The sequence below is a fragment of the Acomys russatus genome, chromosome 31 (assembly GCF_903995435.1).
Source record: "Acomys russatus chromosome 31, mAcoRus1.1, whole genome shotgun sequence".
NCBI classification, from domain to species: Eukaryota; Metazoa; Chordata; class Mammalia; order Rodentia; family Muridae; genus Acomys; species Acomys russatus.
In genome coordinates this window covers 3,877,617-3,900,686 of record NC_067167.1, presented here as the reverse complement: position 1 = coordinate 3,900,686, position 23,070 = coordinate 3,877,617, and the positions used below count along the sequence as shown (strand labels likewise).

General features: G+C 55.2%; 1 protein-coding gene across 1 annotated transcript; it reads right to left on the bottom strand.

Annotated features, from left to right (window-relative positions):
* Window positions 1-1,199: 1,199 nt before the first annotated feature.
* On the bottom strand, window positions 1,200-21,923 carry Uhrf1 (ubiquitin like with PHD and ring finger domains 1). Its single transcript, XM_051139848.1, has 17 exons — window positions 21,722-21,923; window positions 20,070-20,234; window positions 12,702-12,944; window positions 11,875-12,035; window positions 10,337-10,552; window positions 9,217-9,320; window positions 8,932-9,142; window positions 6,536-6,659; window positions 6,350-6,457; window positions 5,976-6,080; window positions 4,684-4,790; window positions 3,774-3,933; window positions 3,548-3,685; window positions 3,159-3,282; window positions 2,886-3,031; window positions 1,708-1,812; window positions 1,200-1,496 (listed from the first exon to the last, which is right to left on the bottom strand). The coding sequence occupies exons 2-17, from the start codon at window positions 20,220-20,222 to the stop codon at window positions 1,350-1,352; spliced, it is 2,352 nt and encodes a 783-aa protein (XP_050995805.1). The 5' UTR covers window positions 20,223-20,234; window positions 21,722-21,923; the 3' UTR covers window positions 1,200-1,349.
* Between the last annotated feature and the right edge of the window lie 1,147 nt (window positions 21,924-23,070).

Genomic DNA, 23,070 nt, shown 5'->3' with positions numbered 1-23,070 from the left:
GTTTTAGATTTTCAAGACAAAGTTTCTCTGTGTAGCCTTGGCTGTCTTGGACTCACTTTGTAAGCCAGGTTGGCCTCAAACTCACAAGGGTGCGCCTGCCTCTGTGTCCCTGAGTACTGGGATTACAGGTGTGCGCCACCTTGCCTGGCTCTTACTCCAGTTTTTACAGCAATGCCATAAAGTAGTTCAAACACAAACAAGCAAATGCAAATAGTCAAATATATCTGCAGAAAACAAATTTATTCTGAGATCTAAAATCTGAACAATATTGAACTTCAGAAAACATCCACATGGGACTTTGTTTTCTTCCAATGTTAACGATCTAACAAGGAAAAAAAAAAAAAGCACACACACACACACAAAACAAAATGACCCTTAAACAGTGCTGTCCAGTCTGCCTGCAGTTACGTGGTTCTCTTTCCATGGTCTACTGAGGTACAGCCTGCACACTTTGGTAAAGTTACAAGTTACAAAAGGAAACAAAAAAGTAACCAATGAAAACATCTTCCTCAGGACATGGTGTAACTACAAAGAAATTCATTGGAAGCATTCATCCCATTTAAAAAAAAACTACAGATGCCCTCAGTTGCTGAGTTAAAAACGAGAGGGGAACTACACCTAGCCAGGACACCCCCCAACAGCCAGGCTTCCGAGGTGGGCATCCAACAGTCCAATGCTGAGGATGGAGGAAGGAACGGCAAGCCAGAGGCACACACGCAGCTTTGTTTGGCTCAGCTGGTCTCCTGGCCTGAAGCCACAGCCAAGTCCCGCTGAGGTAGTTGTCAGCTAGGTCCCAATGCACCCGTGGGGATGGTGAGGCCAGGGCTGAGGCTCACCCAGGGCGCCATCCAGGACTCCTATGAAGGCCCGAGGGATGGCTGCAGGGGCCACCCCTGGAATGAAGCACGCTGCTCGCTTTCAGGAAGATGTGCCTTGCCTTTTCAAAGATGGTTGCAGATTGTTCTAGGCAACTGGTATCGGGTGTAAACTCCTGACAATATGACACTGAGGTCTGGTATTGGGCTGAACAGTTTCTTAAATCCATTTTCAAGGGGGAAAAAAAAGCAAAAAGAAAAAGAAAACAGTTTCTTTTTTTTTTTTTTCTTCTCTTGGAGAATAAATCGCAGGCGTTGTATTTAAAAGAAAAAAGAAAGAAAAAGAAATGAAAAAAACAAACAAACAAAAAACCAAACAAGTCCAACTGGTAGCCAGAACGGGATTCCTGCAGATGCCTTGGTGGCAACCAGGACAGACAAGTCGCCAGGGCAGACATAGAAGGACAACACCTTCGAGCTAAACCCACTACCAACTCAGAGCGGGGCTGCGGGCCCTCTGCCTGGGTCTTGGCATCACCGGCCGCTGCCATAGCCAGGGAAGAGCTGGTTGAGAATGGTCTGCAGAGGCCTATTGACCTGGGTCGGGGAGCTGTGGTCCAGGTCACGGCGACAGGCTGGGCAGCTGAACACCTGGGCCCGGAAGGACCTGTCCAGGCAGTCCTGCATGAGACATGGGCAGAGTGAGGGGACAGCTGGGAGGAGCCACACAGGACTTCCCTTGACCCTCAGGAGCCCACTCAGGACTCTCCGAGTTCCCTCTCAGTGGTCCCTAGCAAAGTCCTGAAGGGGATGAGGTGTCAAGAGGCTGGGGTCTCTAGAAATCCCAAGAGCGCAGGCAGTGGGTTCAGAACATCTTCACAGGCCTCCTCACCTTGCAAACATTGTGCTGACACACAGTGGTGACGGGCCGGAACACCAGCTCCTGACAACAGATGCACTGGAAAGCCTCCTTTACCTTGCTCAGGAAGACCTGGTACTGCAAAGCAGGGATGGGAGGGCACATGTCCATCATTCTCCCCCCAGCCACAAGACAGAGGCTCCCGCTGTCCCCATTCAAGCCTCAGCAAAGACTGAGGACAGTGCCGAGTTAATGCAAGCAGGCAGGGAGAAACCAGAAAAGTGACAAGAGATAGCAGGACAGACAGACAGACAATGACCATCAGGATTCACGGTTGATAAGAAATAGAGGGCTTCAGAAGGGTAAGAGCAAGGGGATAACAATGAGGATATAATGTGAATAAATTAGAAGAAAAAAAGAAAGAAAAGAAAATAGAGGCTTCATTCAGTTTGACCTTGAATGAGCTGAGGGAGCTGGCCTCACCAGGACAGCAGTCATCCTGGTAGGGTTCCACTGTCCCTGCCCTGTTAACGGAGTGGAGCGAGGTACACATTTCTCTAACAGGTCTCCAACAACACACACACACAGTGGCTACATGATGTAGGAATCCCACCGTGAGGATACACTAAAGCCAAGCGCATCAGGGGTAGGGCAGAGCTGCACTCACGAGCCACAGTGGCGCAACAGTGAGTGGCAGCAGATCACGTGACCTGACATAAGGACAGCCACCAGAGAGGGCAGTCTATCCAGAGAGGAATGTTATTTGCCGGGCATGGTGGCGCACTCCTTTGATCCCAGCACGGAGAACTCTGTGAGTTCGAGGCCAGCCTGGTCTATAAAGCAAGCCTAGGACAGCCAAGGCTACATAGAGAAATCCTATCTCGAAGATTACTCAAAGCAGGAAAAGGGGTATTCTGATATCTGCACCAACAAAGATGAGCCTCAGCGGTGTGAGCCATCAGAGAAAGACAAAGCTGCACGGTCCCACTCCCAGGAGGTCCCCAGAGTCATCAGAACCAGAAAGGAAGAGGAATAGAGGATGCCAGAAGCTAACTAATATCAAAAAAGGACAGAGCTTTAGTGAAGTCCCAGAGACAGCTGCACAGCCACAGGAATGGCTACGCGCAGCCACACAGGAATGCGGCAGCAGGCTGAGACAGGGCCTCTTGACCCAGCTTGCCCACAGGAGCTAGGGCCCCCCGGTGGCTCACCGGCCCATCCTGAAGTGAACTTAGCACGTCATCCCACAGCTTGGCGTTGCTCTTGTCCTCCCTGATGAGGTTGGCCTGCTGCACTGGGAGTGTATAGGGTTCCAGTTTGCTCTTCTTAGACACACGGGAGTTGGAGGTGACCGCGCCTGGAGGGAAGGGGGGGGAGGCAGAGCAAGGCCTGTGAGGAGTACAGCAACGCCAGTGAGCACACGTCAGACATGGGACGGATGGGAAGTCAGGATGGACAGGAAGTCCAGATAGGTGGGCACCTACCTGTGGACTTGCGCTTGCATTTGCCGGTCTTGGAGGGTGAGGGTTCTTGCTGTTCCAAGGCCTTGGCCGGGCGCTTCCTGTTCTTCTCCTTGCTGGCCAAGGCCTCCAAGTAGCCTTCAGGGTACTGACAAGGAAGGGGTGGGAGGCAAGAGTCAGGACTCAGCCCATCCGTTCTACAGGGTCACAGTGCCATCACCCAGGAAGGTATGTGGCCCAGGTTGGTCTTGAACTCTCAAGGCCAGCTTCCTGAGGGCCAGGAACCCTAGAAAGCCTAAGGCCTCCAAGTAGTCCAAGTGCCCTCACCCCAAGCTCCCCCACAACGGACAAGCTCCAAAGATGAGAGCTGGAGCCCCTTGACACCTTGACCTCTGACCTCCAGGGCCACCCACCTGCATCGTGAGCCCCAGCTGCCGTATGCGGTCCTTGCCCTCTCGGGTCCAAGGCCCAGGCTCTGTGTCATCCCGTCGCAAGAGATAGCGCCACACAAGAAAGCCAGATTTACCTTTCTCTGGCCAGTATTTCACCACCTGTGGAAAGGACAGCACAGCTGGTGCAGCGCAGTGCAGGAACTGGGGGACATGGGCACGAGGACATGGGCAGGAGCTCACTGCTCACCTTGTAGATGCCATCGTAGCGGTTACCCTCTGCGGGCGCGTACTTGCTGTGTTTCCCGCCCTTCATGTTGCGGACCACGCGCACTGGCTTCCCCTGACGCCAGTCAAGAGCCTCTGCACCTTTCTCATTGATTGGATGATTGCAGTTGAGGGCTAGAGCCCTTTGGGGAGGCAGGACAGGAAAGGGACGTCACAGCATGTTCCCCCACACACAAAGGGACATCCTGGCATCCATCGATACACGGGGCCTTCATCACCAACAGAATACCAGGACAAGATCCCTGGCAGTTGGGCTGGAGAGATGGCTCAGAGGTTAAGAGTCCTGAGTTCAATTCCCAGCCACCGCATGGTGACTCACAACCATCTAAATGTGATCTAATGCCTTCTTCTGGCCTGCGAGCACTGCATACATAATAAATAAATAAAATCTTTAAAAAAAAAAAATCCCTGGCACTTCACAGCTGTCTACAGTCCCAAGAGATCCAATGCCCCCTTCTGGCCTCTGTGGACACTGTGCCCAAGGGATGCAGACAGACTAAATGTCTCCATTAGTCCCGGCGCTGATGGCTGGGTCCCTGGGGCAGAGCAGCAAGGAGCGGTGGAGGCTGTAAGGGGCGGGGCCCAGCAGCATCCAAGAGAATGGTGAGACTCCCGCTGTCCTTTTCACTTTCATGTCCTGCCCATGTGCCACACGTCTGCCGAGTGCTGCCTCCTAGTGGAGGCCTCAAGGCCCAGAAACTTGCCTCCAGAAAGATTAAACTGAAACCCCTGGCTGGGGTTGTGGCCACAGGACACAGATCCATCATGAAGCAAACAGAAGACACATAAAATAAGCACTGGATACAGCCAGGAAGTTCCTGAGACGGGGACAGCGGGCACAAGGAGGGAGAGGCCTTTTCCCCACCACACACCTGTTGGTATTAGTAAGCTTCTGGTCAGAGGACTGGCCGGCAGTTCGCTTGTTACCAGAAAGGTCTCGGCCACCACTTCCGGTGTATGTGAAGGAATTACCGTTGTCCTGCAGTGGGGAAGGACCATCGGATGAGCCCTCAGCACAGGGGGTGAGAAAGCCCTGCCCAATTCAGTGAGGACAGGTGTGTGAAACTCAGGCAGCACGAATATGGCAGACTCAAGGCCACAGTGAAGGGGCCGCAGCACACAGTGGGCCCAGAAGATCCACACAGGCACCCTTAACAACTGAAAAGAAAAGCCAGGTGCGGTGGCACACACCTTTAATCCCAGCACTCGGGAGGCAGAAGCAGGCAGATCGCTGTGAGTTCGAGGCCAGCCTAGTCTACAAAGTGAGTCCAGGACAGCCAAGGCTACACAGCAAAATCCTATCTCGAAAAACCAAACAACAACAAGAACAGACTGAAAGAAAAACCAAGCACAGCTCTTTGAAATGCCACTGAGTCCTGTTTTAGTGTGGAAGGATCTCGAAGGAGCAATGCTTAGTGACATGAGCCAGACACAAAAGACACAGCACAGGTTCTCCATGCCCTGGGGTCTCCAGAGTAGTCAGACCCACAGAAAGAGAAAGGACAGGGTGTGCTGGGGACTATTGACACTGAGTAAAGTATCTGAGGAGACAGCCTTAGCATGTCCAGGAAGATGCAAGGTTCTAGAAGTGGATGGTACAGTCAGTGGCACCTGATTCTTCATGTTGCTGAACATGCGGTGTTCCTTTGTCCAGAAGGGAGGCCTGATCCACCCCCACCATGGGTGCAGTGTTCACCTCACCCTGTAATCTCCCACCTCCCCTTCTATTTAAGTAGCCAACCCCACACAGCAGCAGACTGAGTAGCCAGCACAGCTCAACACTCTCAGCTGCCGCATCTTCAGAGTTGATTTTTCTTTCCTTATAAAATCAGGACTCACTCTTGTGCTTATAGGTCACACCTCGTGACATCTCTTTCTCCAGCATTAATGAACCTCAAGTGTCACTACTCTTGTTGTCTGGAGACACTGTTAGGTCCGACAAAAGTGACTGACACATGTTGAGAGCATGGCATGGTCTGGCCAACTCCGGCCAGCGCCGAGGGCAGGCCCCAGTGTGGAGACTGGGGAGAACGACACAGAATCCCCACAGGCTATGCAGAGGCAGGTGCGACACTTGACATCAATAGTGCTGGATGGCGGTAAGAGCTAGAGCTGAGACACAGCTAAAAAGGAGAGGAGCCAAGTGGTGGTGAAGGAGGCTTACCACATCATCTTCATAGCCGCCTGCCAGCACTAACGAGTAGGCACCATCGTTGCTCCGGCCATGGATGCCCGCCACATGTGGCCGATGCACACCAGACTCGCTGACCTAAGAACACCAGTGAGAGAGCTGTTTTGATCTCCTGGCGACTGTAACCCTCTATTGTTCCCCAGGATGACGGCTCTTGACAAGAGCACACTGGCCCGATGGCCGAGTACAGCCACCACATAAGAGCTGGCTGTGACAGGGGTGTAAGGTCATGCTGCAACCTGGTACCCTCTCCCAAGCCGGCACATGCCTGGACCTCACTCAGCAAGCATTAGAGACACAAACTCGACAGAAAAAAATGTCTGAAACCCTGTGGGGTCAGCAGATACCTGGACTCTGAAGCGCCACATGGTCCCCACGGGGACGCCGGGGATGGGCCCGAAGTGGTTGGCGGGCACAATAGTACACTCCGTGGTACGTCCCACACACGCCATGCCCTGCATGTGGAAAGGAGTGTGTGAGCAAAGGGGAGTAAGGAATAGAGACAGGGACAAGATGCAATGTGTGGGCCTCACCTTGCCCCAGTCCCGCCTAGAGGATGAGGTGGCCGATGCCATCTTCGCCTTCTTCTTGCTCTTCTTTAGCTTTTCCCCAGCTTGCACCACCTCGCTGGAGTCAGTCCGGCAGCTAGGACAGTACCTAGGACAACAAGAACCTCACCTGCATGTCGCCTGATGCCCGCGTGTAGGACGGAGAGTGTCCTTCCCCCATGCATCACACACAGGCCCAAGACAGGGCCACCCAGCCCATGTGGTCCCTGGAGCTGAGTCAAATCACCAACTTGGGTCCCCAGACAGCTTTGGGTATGCTCCACCATCCATGTACAGCCAAAGCCACACGGTCAAACTCCAGGCTGGACCATCCCTACTGTCGTAGGGTTTCTGGGGTTCTTTTGTTTTGTTTTTCAAGACAGAGTCTCTCTGTGTAGCCTTGGCTGTCCTGGTCTCGCTTTGTAGACCAGGCTGGCCTCGAACTCACAGCAATCTACCTGCCTCTGCCTCCCAAGTGCTGGGATTAAAGGCATGCGCCAACATGCCCAGCTGTTGTAGGATTTCCACAGGACATGAGTTTTCTTAGCCTTCCGCTAAGAGCCCTGCCTGCAGAAGGCCAGTGAAACAGCTCAGCAGGTAAAGTCTTGCCACCAAGTCTGAGGACTTGACTTCAATCCCCAAGACCTACACAAAGGAGAGAACCAGCCCCCAAAGTTATACACACACACAAAGTAACAACAAAAAAATTCTTTTTAAGAACCCCACAGTGGGTCATGGAGGCACTGTGGCGCACACCTTTGATTCCAGGACTCAGCCGGCAGAGGCAGACAAAATCTCTGGATCTGAGGGCAGCCTGGTCTACAAAATGAGTTCCAGGCCAGTCAGAGCTACACAGAGAGACCGTCTTGAAGGGGAGAAAGAAAACAAAAACAACAAAACAGAACCAGACCTAAAGCTCTACTCCTTATCACCTTAACTTATGAGAAGAACTAAAAACTTCAGAAGCCAGGCAGAGCTGCTCATGCCTGTATTTACAGCAGGTCAGAAGGAGACCAGAGGCAGAGGCTGCTCCAGTTCAAAGCAGGCTGGGCTACAAAATCAGACCCTGTCTCAAAAAGAGCCCCACCCCCACCCCACCCCACTCCCAAAACACCCTCAAGAACAGAGCGGGAAGCAGTGGCTGTGGTGGCGCACACCTGTAATCCCAGCACCGGGAAGGCAGAAGCAGGCAGATCTCTGTGAGTTCCAGGCTAGCCTGGTCTACAAAGTGAGTCAAGGACAGCTAAGGCTACAAAGAGAAATCTGTCTTGGGGAAAAATTAAAAACCCCACAACAAACCAACAACAAAGAACAGAGCTTGAGCAATGGCGCAGTGGTCTAACCCTGGCTGCTCCTAGCTAGAGCAATGGTGCAGTGGTCTAGCCCTGGCTGCTCCTACAGAGGACTGGGGTTCGGTTCCCAGCCCATGCATTATTGGGCTCACGAGCACCTGTCACTCCAGCTCCGGGAAGATGTGACATCTCTGGCCTCTGTGGGCACTCTACTTACTTGCACACACACACAAGTATAATAACAATAAAAGTAAATTATAGAAAATCAAACAAGAGGGCTGGAGAGATGGCTCAGCTGTTAAGAGCACCGTGTGCTCTTCCAGAGGTCCTGAGTTCAATTCCCAGCAACCACATGGTGGCTCACAACCATCTATAATGAGATCTGGTGCCCTCTTCTGGACTGTAGGTGCATGTGCAGGCAGAGCACTGTATACATGATAATAAATAAATATATAGTTTTTAAAAAAAGAAAGAAAAGAAAATCAAACAAGAGCTGGGTGGTGGTGGCGCACACCTTTAATCCCAGCACTCAGGAGGCAGAGCCAGGCAGGTCTCTGTGGGTTCGAGGCCAGCCTGGTCTACAAAGTGAGTTCCAGGACAGGCAGGGCTACACAGAGAAACCCTGTCTTAAAAACAGGCAAACGGCAATGCTGATTAAATGAGAGGGCATGGTCCATGTGACAACAGCCCTCCTCCCTCTGCCAGCCTCAGGTTTCCCACCTGCATCAGGTCAGGCAGACAGGAAGTGGGCCCAATGCACACACCACTGTCAAGAACACAAGCTCCCCAAGTGGGGCAGGGCACACAGTGGCAGACCTAAGAGACATGAGCCAGACTCCACTGACTGCTTTCTCTCACTGAGCCTGCAGCCAAGCTGGCAATTATCAGGTGCCAGCCAAACTCCTGGCACCGTTCCCCCGAAACACTGAACTCCCAGGGCTATGTGCTGGCCACACCCAGCATTTGATGTGAGTGCTGGGATTTGAACTCAGGATAGCAGAACTATGCAGCGAGGCTTAGCCAACCTCCCGGCCTGTCTGAAAGTTCCCTTCTGGGCATGTCAGGTTGGACAGCAGGTCTGTCACTCACCACTCAGGCTCAGGGGGAACGCTGGTGAGCGGGGGCTCCAGGCAGTACAGGTGGAAGGCCATGTCACACTCGTCGCACAGCACCTGCTTCTCGGGAGCCTCGCGCCCGCCGCACACGTGGCAGGCGCACTTGCGACACAGCTTGTTCTCGTCGTCCTTGCAGTACTGGCAGGACGGGCCGCTCTTCCCTGTGTTCCGGAGTGCGGGAGGGGCTGCAGCAGGCCACCATGCCACCTGGGACTGCCACCCGCACCCAGGATGCACTCAGGGCCCGACCAAGACTCACGTTGCGAGGGGCTCCCAATCAAGGGGCTCCTTTCATTAGGGAGCTCGACCCTGAAGACCTCATCCACGAACATGATGCGACAGTCATTGAGCTGAGACCCGTTCCTGCAGGACATCCCGACCATTACAACACTGCGGGGCCGAGCGGGGCCTCAGCTCTACCAGGAAGATGGACAGCTCCAGCCCAGGCAGGTTCCTCCCCTTTGGTTTCTGCATGTGCGCACTCTGTAACATGGGCACTCCTGTGCCACCTACAGGTCAGAGGCTGCCCATCCTCGACTTCTGCCTGCACATGCCAGGCCAGCTGGCCCAGCACGTCCAGGAATTGTGTCCTTACTTCCCATGTCCCTACTGTAGTGCTAGCTTCTGCAACATGGCTTTTGTTTTGTTTTGTTTAAGACTTATTTACTTGTTTGGAAGTTTTGTTGTTGTTTTTCATTTTTCGAGACACGGTCTTTCTGTGTAGCCTTGGCTGTCCTAGACTCACTTTGTAGACCAGGCTGGCCTTGAACTCACAGCAATCCGCCTGCCTCTACCACCCAAGTGCTGGGATTAAAGACGTACACCACCATGCCGGGCAAGACTTACTTATTGTGTATACAATGTTCTGCCTGCATGTGTGCCTTGCCTGCCAGAAGAGGGCACCAGATCTCACTATAGATGGTTACAAGCCACCATGTGGTTGCTGGGAATTGAACTCAGGACCTCTGGAAGAGGAAGGAGACAGTGCTCTTAACCTCTAAGCCAATCTTTCCAGCCCTCTACACGTGGCTTTTATGTGGGTGCTGGGGATTTGAACTAAGGTCCTCATGTTTACACAGCAAGAGCTCTTACTCACTGAGGTGGGAGTCTGGAGAGAGCCTGGGCAAGACAGCGAGGCAAATGCTCATAGAGAGCCCTGGAGCCCTCCCATATACACACAAGACTGCTACATGCAGGCTGGCAAGGCCTCCAAGAACTACTCAGGCCCACACCTTCCCACAGCATGGAGACAATGCTGATAAACACACAGAAGCATCCAGAAAGCCAGGTCTGAAGGCCTGGAGCCAGACTAGGCCAAGGGGGGCCTGGCGGGAGGATAAGAGACGACGTCAGGGTCCCTGCCCGAGCAGGCCACTCACACGAGCATGACGTTGCCATACAGCTCACGCGCTGTCCTGGTCTGGTGCTTCCTAGAGATCTCAGCGTCATACCAGAAGCCACGTTTCCGGGGGTAGTCCACGTTGTAGTTTACCATTACCACCTGGCCCACCTCCAGGTCGGTCCACGGGATCACAGTTCGGGCACGAGCCCGGACATCCTTGGCTTTGACAACCTCCACTCCATGCTCTGGGTAGCTGTAAGTCAAGGCCCAATCTCAGATCTACCAGGCCACCACACGCTGTCCCTTCACAGGGCCAGAGATGTGGTTAGCATGGGCAGCCATATTCTGGGTGACCCCAGTGTCTATGCTGGTGATTCAGGTTTGTGGGACATACGGAGAGATGTGGCCTCCCAAAGTGACTCCGTCCCCATCCCAGGATCTAGAGAGGTGGCAATTTGAAAGTGAAACTTTTGCGGCTAGGTGTGCCTGCTGGAGTAGGGACAGCTCTGGGTTCTCTTGAGAGACGTGACAGACAGTAGCAGACATTGTGGCCACATGCCCAGAACTCCAAGTCAGAGCAACTTGGAACGGTTGGCCCAGGATCAGACTTTGGAACCATTCAAAGGCCAAGTGAATGTTTCTCCCCATCCATGCACAGAATGACCTCTGTGTGTCAGAGGCATATGCATCTGAAAAAAGACTGCAGCCAGAGGTGACAACTTCACACAGAGGACTCTCCCACCTGTTGTTAAGGCATGTTCTCTGGGAAGTTGCGAGCTATACCACCTCAGATTCATTAACTTTCAGGTCCATCACAGAACTCAGCTCAGCAAACATCCTCTGCCAAGGACTTCCACACTAAATGGCTGACTATTTCAATAAAGCTTTATTGACAACAACAAGCAAGGGGCCACACATGATCTCAGAGTTAGAACATGGAAATCTCAACAAGGTGCCAATTTGTGCTACTGGGATTTGTACCATCTACTTTGTCTTGAGGGAACCACCCTAGGCAGGTCAGAGAGCCACCCAGGCCATGGACAGAAATGACAGCACCCCTCCCTCCAATCAGGATTGATGGCAAAACCCCAGCATTTGACCAGGAGAGGGAAGTAGAGTTCAGCAAAGCCATAAGGACAGGGGTCTCCCTCCACTATGGGATGCTGGTCTTAGGAATAAAGTGTTGTGGCCTCCTAGACCCAAGGACACAGATGACCATGACTTAGCTGCCCACCGGAGGCCTCTCCTCACTACCTGTGACACTGCGCAGGCCCAATAACCATGTGGAACCAGGACCTGCAATGCTCTGTTGTCCCAGGACTCTAACACCCAAGATCTTCCTGTGATGGTTGAGACCAAGGACACAGGAAAGATCTCCACGCCCTTACAGACCAAACAGAAACATGGCTGGACTCCTATCACTAGGAAGCCTTGGGGAAGAGGGTGCTTTGTCTAAACAGTCTCAAATGGAAACAAGCCTTCCATGGCTTCCCCACCCTCACCGCCAGGCAGCAGTCGCTTGGAGAGTGCAGGGCAGGGCTTGGGACTATGCTGTAGACTCCCAGTGGTACTCACTCATCATATTTGATATGGTACATGATGTCATCCTCCGGGGTGGTAATGGCACTGGAGCTGCAGGGATCTTCCTGAGCTGGGGCTTTCTTCTGTACCTGGACCACCTGGGCCTCAAACCACGCACCCAAGGTGTTGTCACGCACATCCACGTACTCATTAACCTACAGAAAGCAAGTCGGCTCAGAGGACCCAGCAAGCAGTGCAGGATCAGTCAAGGATTTGAGTTGTGCAGTGCAGGGGCACCGCCCAGCACAACCAAGGTTTCGTCTGACTTTGGTAGTGCTGGCGATTGAATCCAGGGCTACATGTGTCAGGCAAGGGTGTCTGCACCCAGCTATGCCTACAGGCCTCACTCTGTAGCCCAGGTTAGCCTTACACACTGTAGCGTGCTGCGCTGCCTCAGCCTCCAGAGTATGAGGATGGCGGGTGTGAGCCATATGCTCCATCTGGCAGCCAAGCTCAACACTGGTCGGGACTGGACTACTCTGGATGACTCAGTTTAACAAACACCTTCTGCAGGAGACTTTGTTCAGCCTCAACCATATTGCCTAGGTGTCCCAGGGAGGCTCAACCTCCAGTTTGTCAAACCTCCCTGGAGAGAGGTGTGAATTCGAAATGGCAGCTACAGGCCAGCTGTAGAGGTGACACCTGCAGGTACTGACTACAGTGGAGTCACCAAGGAGTCCCAAGCGACCCTGGGCAGCTGTCAGCAGAGTGACGGGGAGAGAGGCCCAGGCATTACCAGGGTTGGCAGTGTTATGTATCTGGGTTGGGAGCAAACCCAGAAAGCCACCGTCACATCTCCACACAACCACAGGGAGCCTTACCTTGTACAGCCCTAGCTCCGTGTCCTCCCACACGATCTTGTCGTCCCCTTCAGCGGCCCCTTCGCCGTGCATGGACGACTTGTCCGACTCACTCTGGCCTACGCCGTAGCCAGAGTCAGAGTCGGAAAGCTCCGAGTCCCGTTCCTTCGTACTGAGAGGCAGCGCCAGGCTCTGGCGCACCAGCAGCTGAATGGTGTCATTGAGGCGCACGTCGTAATCGAAGAGTGTGTGACCGTCCTCCATCTGGGGGGAAAACCCACAACAGACTGTCATCCAGGAAGGCCTGGACACTCATAGGTGCTCCCCAGCAGGCAGACAGGGAGCACTATCAGCACCCACAGAGGGCTATAAGCAGAGGCGACACAATCCCTCCACGCTGTGGCTGTCCAGAGAGGGCGTCCCCTTCCAGGGAGACTTGCTGAAGTAATACTGAATGGGGTTCAGGGGTTCAGACAGGGTCTCACGTAGCTCAGGGTCATCACAAACTCCTGATCCTCCTCCTCCCATTTCCCAAAGCCTGGGAAGACAGGTAGGAGGGCTATTAAGCCAGTTTGTCTGGTGTTGGATGATGTTGCCACCGCCAGGGGCGCTCCTAGCGTTGAAGTGGGTGCACTGGCCAGTACACTGCAGGGCCCAGCAGGGACAGACTGTAGCCTGTATCCTATGGCACCCAGAAGCAACCAGGGGGGACCCACAGTACAGCCCCAGAATCCTCTCTAAAGCCCTCTTCCAATCTCCCCCAGGGTCCTGGGCAGCAGCTCCGGGCCAACTCAGCTGGTGGCCAAGAGCTGGGGGGTCAGGATGTGACCTGTGACCCCCCCAGTAGCCCCTTCCATGGTATTCTTCCCCACGGGCTCCTTCCCCACTGGCGGCCAGAGGCCTTGTGACTGCCACAGTTGTGAACCGGCTCCCCCAGGAGTGGAGTCACCCAGTGTGTTTGGGGGGGGGGGGTAATCACTGTCATGCAAAGAGCTCTGGGGACTAATGGGGAGGGCGTGTGAAAGAAAGGCTTGCAGGCCCACTGGCTATGGTAACAGGCCTGACCAAGCCAGGAGTGAGACGGCAGGAACAGGAAGGGATTCTGGACGTGAGAAGGGAAAGCTCTGTGGGAACTCTGCACGCCACGCGGGAACAGGACTCAAGGAGGACTCAACATGCGAGAACTCTGCATGCCATGCAGAAACTCCGCATGGGGGAGCAGGAACGGGACTCTGCAGGAACTCTTGGGGGGAGAGCAGGAGCTGGACTCTGCGGGAACTCTGGCGGGGGGGGGGGGGAGCAGGAGCGGGACCCTGCGGGAACTCTGGGTGGGGGAGCAGGAACAGGACTCTGCGGGAACTCTGGCGGGGGGGGGGAGCAGGAGCGGGACCCTGCGGGAACTCTGGGGGAGGGGGTAAGCAGGAGCGGGACCCTGCGGGAACTCTGGGTGGGGGAGCAGGAACAGGACTCTGCGGGAACTCTGGGGGGGGAGCAGGAGCGGGACTCTACGGGAACTCTGTGGGCGCAGGAATGGGACTCTGCGGGAACTCTGGGGGGGGGGCAGGAGTGAGACCCTGTGGGAACTCTGGGGGGCGCAGGAGCAGGACTCTGCGGAAACTCTGGGGGCGGGCACAGGAATGGGACTCTGCGGGAATTCTGGGCGGGGGGGCGCAGGAGCGGGACTCTGCGGGAACTCTGGGGGCGCAGGAGCGGGACTCTGCGGGAACTCTGGGGGGCACAGGAATGAGACTGCAAAAACTCTGGGTGGGGGGGCGCAGGAGCGGGACTCTGCGGGAACTCTGCTGGGGGGGCAGGAACGGAACCCTGCGGGAACTCTACTGGGGGGGCAGGAACTCTGGGGGGGAACAGGAGCAGGACTCTGTGGGAACTCTGGTGGGGGGAGCAGGAGCGGGACCCTGCGGGAACTCGGGGAGGGCAGGAGCGGGACTCCTCGGGAACTCTGGCGGGGGGGCAGGAGCAGGACTCTGCGGGAACTCTGGGAGGGCAGGAGCAGGACTCTGCGGGAACTCTGGCGGGGGGGCAGGAGCAGGACTCTGCGGGAACTCTGGGAGGGCAGGAGCGGGACTCTGCGGGAACTCTGGGAGGGCAGGAGCGGGACTCTGCGGGAACTCTGGGAGGGCAGGAGCGGGACTCTGCGGGAACTCTGGCGGGGGGGCAGGAGCAGGACTCTGCGGGAACTCTGGGAGGGCAGGAGCGGGACTCTGCGGGAACTCTGGGGGGGGGGAGCAGGAGCGGGACCCTGCGGGAACTCGGGGAGGGCAGGAGTGGGACTCTGCGGGAACTCTGCTGGGGGGGGGGCAGGAACTCTGGGGGGGAACAGGAGCAGGACTCTGTGGGAACTCTGGGGGGGGGGCGCAGAAGCGGGACCCTGTCGGAACTCTGCGGGGGAGCAGGAGCGGGACTCTGCGGGAACTCTGGGTGGGAGGAGCAGGAGCGGGACCCTGCGGGAACTCTGGGAGGGCAGGAGCGGGACTCTGCGGGAACTCTGGGGGAGGGGGCAGGAGCGGGACCCTGCGGGAACTCTGCGGGGGAGCAGGAGCGGGACTCTGCGGGAACTCTGGGGGGGGGAGCAGGAGCGGGACTCTGTGGGAACTCGGGGGGCGGGGCAGGAACAGGACTCTGCGGGAACTCTGGGGGGGAGCAGGAGCAGGACTCTGCTGGGGGGGGCGCAGGAATGGGACTCTGCGGGAACTCAAGGGGGGGCAGGAACAAGACTCTGCGGGAACTCCGCATGGGGGAGCGGGAATTCAGGGGTGGGGAGAACGGGACTCTGCGGGATCTCTGCAGGCAGTGGGAACAGGACTCTGTGGGAACTGCATGCGGGAACTCTGCAAGCAGGAGAACTCTGCGGGAACAGGGCTCTGCGGGAACAGGGCTCTGCGGGAACAGGAAACAGCTTGGGAAACAACGTGGTCAGCAGTTCATGGCTGCTCTGTTCACCGCCAGGACCCACACTCCACCATACCTGTGACTCAACACACAGGGACTGTGCACAGCAGGCTAGACTTGGATGGAAGAGGGGACTAAAGAAAAAACACACATGGCGGTGCCCACAGGGAAACCAAGGCCTTCTGCAAGTGGCCACCCACCCAATGAACATTACTCAGCCACGAACAGCCAGCACAGCTAAGAAAGCAACTGAGGCTGGGCAGTGGTGGCACACGCCTTTAATTCCAGCACTCGGGAGGCAGAGAGGCACGCGGATCGCTGTGAGTTCGAGGCCAGCCTGGTCTACAAAGCAAATCCTGGACAGCCAAGGCTACACAGAGAAACCCAGTCTCGAAAAACCAAAAAGCAAACAAAGGAAGAAAGCAACTAAGGACACCTGATATCCATATCCATATGCATATGTATATGCATATGACACACTCAAGACAGACACGAACTCGTGCCCAAAGTTTTCAAATACAAAGCAAAATGTGGTAGCTGCTGGGCCCAGGAGCTGGTAGCCAGGAGGTAGGGCCACCAGCCCCCCCACCCCCACCCCCACCCTTAGCCCTAGAAGCCTACCAGGCTGCCCCAACTATGGTCACAGTCTGAGACAGTAAGGGCAGCCCCCCACTCAACAGACAGGACAGGATGTAGCTGGGACAGACTCACCAGGCAGTTCTAACTAGACTGCCTAACTCACAAGGCCGGTTGAGCAGCTTCTGAAACTATCCAGAAGGGCCCCCAGGAAGGCAGGTAAAAGCCTGCAATGGCATGTGACTGGGACTAGGGGTAGGTGTAGTGTCCGCCCCCCCCCCCCCCCCCCACCTATCTTGCCAAGGGGCTGGCTAGGAAATTCAGGAAGCACGTGATCCCAAGCTCTGGTCACCTTTGAGACCACCTGTCACAGAGGGCAAGACACTCGGAAGACCACTCATCGACCTCAATAACAGCTGAGTCCAGCACTCAGTCACACCTCCTGCTATTGTTTAAGGAGTGAAAATTAAGCCCCTGACAGGGGCTGAGAACACACCAGTGTGAATTAAGGTCCTGGGGCCAATTCCCAGCACCACACAAACCAGATAGCAACACACACACCTGTAGCCCATCACCAATACCAACAACTTCAGGGTTATCCTTGGCTACATGCAGCCTGATGGCTCAGCAGATGAGAGCCCTTGCCCTACGAGCCCACAGTGGAAAGAATGGACTTTCGAACACTGTCCCCGACCCCACACACGCCAAAGTACATGCACACACAATAACAAATAAATTTGTTTTGTTTTTGTTTTCCCAGACAGGGTTTCTCTGTGTAGCCTTGGCTGTCCTAGACTCCCATTGTAGACCAGGCTGGCCTCGAACTCACAGGGATCCATCTGCCTCTGCCTCCTGAGTGCTGGGATTAAAGACGTGCGCCAGGGCTGGAGAGATGGCTCAGTGGTTAAGAGCACTGACTGCGCTTCCAGAGGTCCTGAATTCAATTCCCAGTAACCACATGGTGGCTCACAACCATCTATAATATATACATAGTAATAAATAAATCTTAAAAAAAAAAAAAAAAAGATGTACGCCACCGCCACCTGGCATGACGAATAAATTTTTAAAAATCCACAAGTAACATTTCCAGACAAGACTTCAGTGTATTGCCCAGCCTGGCTTTGAACCTGCGAACCTGCCTCAGCTTCCTGAATAACTGGGGAGACAGGAGCTATGGCCAATCTATTTCTTCAAGATAGCTGTCGGTTTCTGTCTATACTATGGGGGAGATCTACTGCGCCTGCAGTGAAGGTGGTAGGGACCCTGCATCCTGCATTACGTGGCTGGTTACATGATCCTGGGTAGCAAGTCATTCTTGCAAAGGCAATGGCTCCCAGGCCATATCAGAACAACCTGAGAGACAGGCCTTGGCCCAACCTGACATGATTTCTTTTTGGGGGTGAGGTGGAGGGAAGGGGGTGGTTGACAAGGTTTCATACAGCCCAAGGCTGACCCTGGACTCCACAAGTAGGAAAGACTGACTCAGTGCTGCAATGACAGGTGTGATGGTTTACAGGGTACTGAGGTGAACACAAGGTTGGCCAACTCGGTCAGCATGGCTGATGTCAATCACCCATGAGACCAGCTGATGTTAACGGGGAGAGAGGTGTCCAGAGGGACTACTGGGTGATTTCTGGAAACTCTTCTTTGTTGTTGTTCAGGCAGGGTTTCTCTGTGTAGCCTTGGCTATCCTAGACTCACTTTGTAGACCAGGATGGCCTCAGACTCACAGCGATCCGCCTGCCTCTGCCTCCCAAGTGCTGGGATCAAAAGCGTGCACCACCACGCCCGGCTCCTCTGGGTACTGTGTTAACAAGTGGAGAACCCCAGCATAAAATCAGAACAGCTCAGGTCTGCATTATCCTGTGGGGACCCTGGTGCCCCCCATTGCCAAGCCAGGCCCTGTTCAACTCACATTACCACATGCAGTGGCCACCGGTCGGCCACACTTGTGATGTGGGACACAAACAGTTAAGTTGTCCCTGACCAGAGAGCCAATGGACCCGGCAACATTTGAGTAAAGCCTGCAGGCGCTGATTGCATCGAAGACTACTGCTATTTCAATGGCAGTTTCAAGATAACACGGGTCTGCCAGACATATCTCACTCTGCTCTGGCGGGACGCGGCCCAGAGTCCCCTCCTACATACCCACCACCTTGCTTAAAGGCAAGGAGGGGCCAGGATACCAACTCCTGACACTAGCTAGCTCCTTCAGCTCTTAAAGTCTGGATGGATCCAGGCAGCTGGGCCACAAGAGGGAAAAAAAGCCAGCCCTTCTTGAACTTGCTAGAACCTTCTGGAAGCTTCTGGAAGTGTGGCCTACTTGCATCATTTATATTGCTATCATATCAACCAAAGCAGGCTTTCTCCAGCTCTCTGCCAGACCCCACCTCCTAGCCCCTTATTCCTTCCCAATGGGCCGCTGTGTCCCAGTAGCAGGCTGCAGCTGAGGAAGTTGCGTCAGAAACCGGAAGCCTCCGCCTGCTCCCTGACAGAGCTAACAAAGCTACAACACGGCAAGAGCTAGGAAAAAGGACCAGGCAGTAGGGGGGGGCTGCCAGGTTTGCTACGGGTTAACAACTTCGAGACTGAGCACACCTTTAATCCCAGCCCTCCGGAGGCAGAGGCAGGTGGATCTGAGTTCCAGGCCAGCCTGGGCTACATGAAACCGTCTCCCGATAAAGACATAAATAACAACACTGTTCAGGGAGAACCTGTACAAGTATTTCCACTCAAACTGTGAGTGAGCCTGGAGACTAGATCGAAGACAGGTAGCCAGCTGAAAGCCAAGGGGAAAAGGCTGACTCTCTGCAGTGGGCGTGGCCACTGACATCTGTACCTCTGCCAGCCTGTGTCCCTGACCAGGACACACACTGCTAAAGCGGCACACTGGGTATGGAATGAAACGAGTCGCCATAGCAGGCAACTGAACACAGTGCCCACACACCACCCAGCTACACCAAGAATACCCATGTCCGGGAGTAAGGGGACAGTCTCAAGGCCTCCTAGAGTCAAGAAGGGTCATCTTGATTCCTAACACAATGCCATCACCTGGGCACAGCCATCCCAAGAAATGAAGCCTTGAACCTGGACACCAGAGGGTAGCAGTGCCCTGCGCAGCCACAGGCCATGGACACAGGGCAACTGCAGATCTACTTCCGAGACCCTTGTCTGCTGGGCTGCAGTGCTCTTAAGAGTGTCAAATGGCTCTAGAAGGCACTTACCCCACACCAAACACCCCAAAGCCAGCACAGCAAGACACCAATAAAAAAAAAGAAAGCCCAGCCAGGTGCCAACAATAGGAAGTCCCAAATCTGGGCAGCTGGGCTACAAACACGGCCATTCAAAAGACCACAGAAAGCTGGAGCGAGAAGAGGTAAAGAGGTTCAACAAGGCGGCTAGGCTACCCCCCCCATAAGAAGCATCAACCAGCTCCGTTTTCCCCACAAGCCTAGACGAATGAAATTTCTAATTGTGAGTAAAGTGAACCCTCCAGGGCATTTGATGTCTCATGGAGGCAAACTACAAGCAATCAATGTGGGAATCAAAAGGAAAACCTGGTCCTCTCTCATTGCCACCACATGAAAACTGTTGGGAGAAACTTTTCATCCAAAACCCTCTTGAACCCTCTGTTGGCCACTTCAAACTTTTCCCTCAACAATTATTTTAGTTTAAAATAAAGAGGGGCCAGGCTCTGCAGCACCGAGCCAGCTACCCGCCTAGTGAGGAGGCCTGCCTTTGTTCACTCTCCACCCCAGCATCTGAGGCGGCTCTAAATTCTCCTTCCGGGACTGACTACGGGGTTGGGGGGGTGGGGTGGGGGGGCTGGTTGGGTGTGACCTCTTGCTTAGTGGCTTTGAGAGGCAGGGTGCTTGGAACAAAGCTCAGTGGGCGGATGGTTACCTGTTTGCCCCTGTAAAAGAGTCTCTGCAGCTGGGGGTCCACGTGAAATAGCTCCTCGATCTTTTTCCTCAGCTCCTGCACCTTGGTCAACCGGGACAGAGAGTCCACAGTGTGGGTCTCCTTCCCATCCATGGTTCGAACTTGGATCCACATGATGCCGAGATGCTTGAGGGACAGAAAGAGAAAGGTAGACTCCGGTCAGTGTGGTCTGCCAGGGGGCGGGAAGTGGGCTGAGTGTACCCTAGTAGCTTTCTTTACTGGGCGATTGATTGAGCGAAGGAAGCAACTCCCACGATCAACCTCCGGCAGCAGTCCTGACCCCCCTACACTGCCAGACCCCACCTTGGAGGACCAGGTGGCATAAATTAGGCACTTAATGTTTTAATGACCAGCTAGTGGAGACAGTTGATCGTGAACCGCCAAAGACATCCTGGGTGATCCAAGACAATCCACCACGTCTCCAAAGAGGGAGAGAGAAAAAAAAAGCAATGTCCACAGAGGGAAAACGGCCCTAGTCAGGCTGAAAGTAGCCGCAGCTACTCATTCATTTGTTCACCCATTGATTCATTCATTCCACGCAGTCTAAGTCCCAGCGACGGGAACTCAACAACTCCGAAGCGGACCGGAACTTCTCAAGTCCGGGAGGGGGAACTCAGTCACAGAAGGAAGGTCGCCCCCACACACACACACCACTCAGGACACCTCCCCGGAGTTCGGGGCCAGTGTCCCCCACTCCCGCCGTGGCCATGCAACTCGCAGTCCCGGCCGGGTCACCTCCGCGCGCGCGCTCGTAGCAACAAACTCACCTAAGTCCCACGCGCAGCTGATTGCTCTGACCTCCTCCCGGGACACCGACCCAGGCCTCTTGAGATGGCGCTTTAAAGACTAGGGAGGCCCCCGAGCCCACGCCCACACCCTCCGCAGTCGCCAGGGTCGGACCCCCGGAGCCGCGCCGTTTAGGTTCCGCCCTTCCCGGAGAGCCCACTACTGATTGGCTCCTCCCGGCTACACGCCCCGCCCTCCTCGCACTCAATTGGCCGAGACGTACTGGGAGAAGCCAGGGCGCGCGAAACCGGACTCGGGCGCGACAATTGAATCGCGGGGAACGTCCGCGCGCAGGCGCGGAGCCGCGTGTACTCCCTCGCCGGACCCCACGCGTTTCCCGCAAACTAAGCGGTACTCCGGAGGGTCAAAAACCGGGTGCAGCGTGGAGGGCTCCCCTCAGGTTGCCCCTTAACGAATACAGAAGCACGCATGCGCGGTGGTTCTCTGCAATGCCCCGAGCCACGCGCGGGAAAGTTTTGCCAAGCTTTCGGGTATAACCGTGTGCGCGGGACCAGAGGGAGAGGCTCAGCGTGTTGAATAAAATTCGGATTCTCTTTACACGTGATGCAGAACCACGCCTGAGCGATGGCTCTCTGCAAATCTCACCCACGCGCGGGAAAGTTTTGCGAATTTTTGAAAAGCTTCCCCCCCCCCCGCCCCCGACTCGGACGGTCAACGTTGTGCGACTGGCCAGAGAGGAGGTTTGGCATGGAAAACATAGCAGATCCCCAGAAACAAGTCCCCGCGGCCACGCGTGGGAATTCTTTGCCGTTTTGCGCAGTGCCAGGCCGTGCCACCGTGTGCGTACAGCCCGCTCGTCCACTCACCTCTCCCGCGGCGGCGATCCGCACTCTCCTCTCGCCTGGAGTTTCTGGCTCTTAAGTTAGGGCTCTGCGGCTAGGTGACCGAGGAGGGAAGCCGCGTGAGTGGCAGAGGACCTTAGTGAGCCCCAGAGCGCGGGATCCTTCCAGCTGCTAGGATTTTTTTTCCCGCGAAAACTTAGGGCGTTCTTAGAATTGTGCACAGGCTGCTACGGGACACTCTGCCACCCTAAAGTGGGGGGGAGGTGGAGGAGGCCGGGGCGGGCTCTTGATTCCTGATTGGCTGGCGCAGTGGCGGGAAGCAAGAAAGAGAGTGGGGCGTCCCCCACGACTGGGGATCTACCCCACCTCCGGCTCCACCCAGCAGGCCACGGACTTGCCCTGCAGCCTGTGTCCAGTTTACCAAGAAGGCCCAGGTCCACCATCAGGCAAACCTCATAGGAATACCGGGGGTACCGATGCCCCGGCAGAGACACTCTCCCCTCCATCTCAGTCCATGCCCATTCCCTCTCGGCTGGACAAACTTTCACCTCTTAATCTAAGCAGCCACCAATCTATGTCCATATACCCCAGGGGAACTTGAGGGATGCCTCCCCACCAGACGTCCTGCACCCCATGTCTGGTCTGAGCACCCCCAAACAGCAACGAGCACACTGAGTAACAGGGGCATTGCCAGTGGGCCCCCATGCTACCCACCCGCAGGGCTTCTTTTCCCGCCTGGTTTTTCCCGCCTTCTGCAATCTGTCCAGGCCTCCCTGCCCCCTCCACCGTGGCCTGCTCCATTCTGACCATTCTTGGCGGGCACTCAGCGCTGGGCATCTGTGCAGTTAACTGATGGACAGAGAGACCAGAACTAGGGGGCCCAATCCCATGCAAGGTCCACCCTACCCTCCAGCATTTGGGGGAGGGGGGGGGTCTCTGAGAAAGCAAATGCTGGCCTAGGAACCAAGGTAGAAGAAATTAATATTGAGGGCGGTTCCAGGTACAACCACAAGTCATGAGGACGGAAGTGACCAGCAGCCACGTGGGGGGGCTGGGGCAGAGGCACTTCCGGCTGAGGAATGCCGAGGACATGACGGGTGTGGAGAAGGATTGGGGTGGGAGTGGGGCAGGAGGAGGCCCCTGGGCTGGGACAAAGAACCGGTAAGACCTCAGAGGCAGGCCATGCGAAGGACTTTGGTCTCTGCTTTCTCTACCTTGGAGGTCCTTAGAGGAAGGACTTCCAGGTTTTAACTGTTTTGCTTTTTTTTAAAAACCGAGCTGCACATAGCCCAAGCTAGCCTCGGGCTTGCTCTGTAGCAAAATGTCTGAACTCCAGAGCCTCCTGCCTCAACCTTTCTGGTTCTGGGCTAACA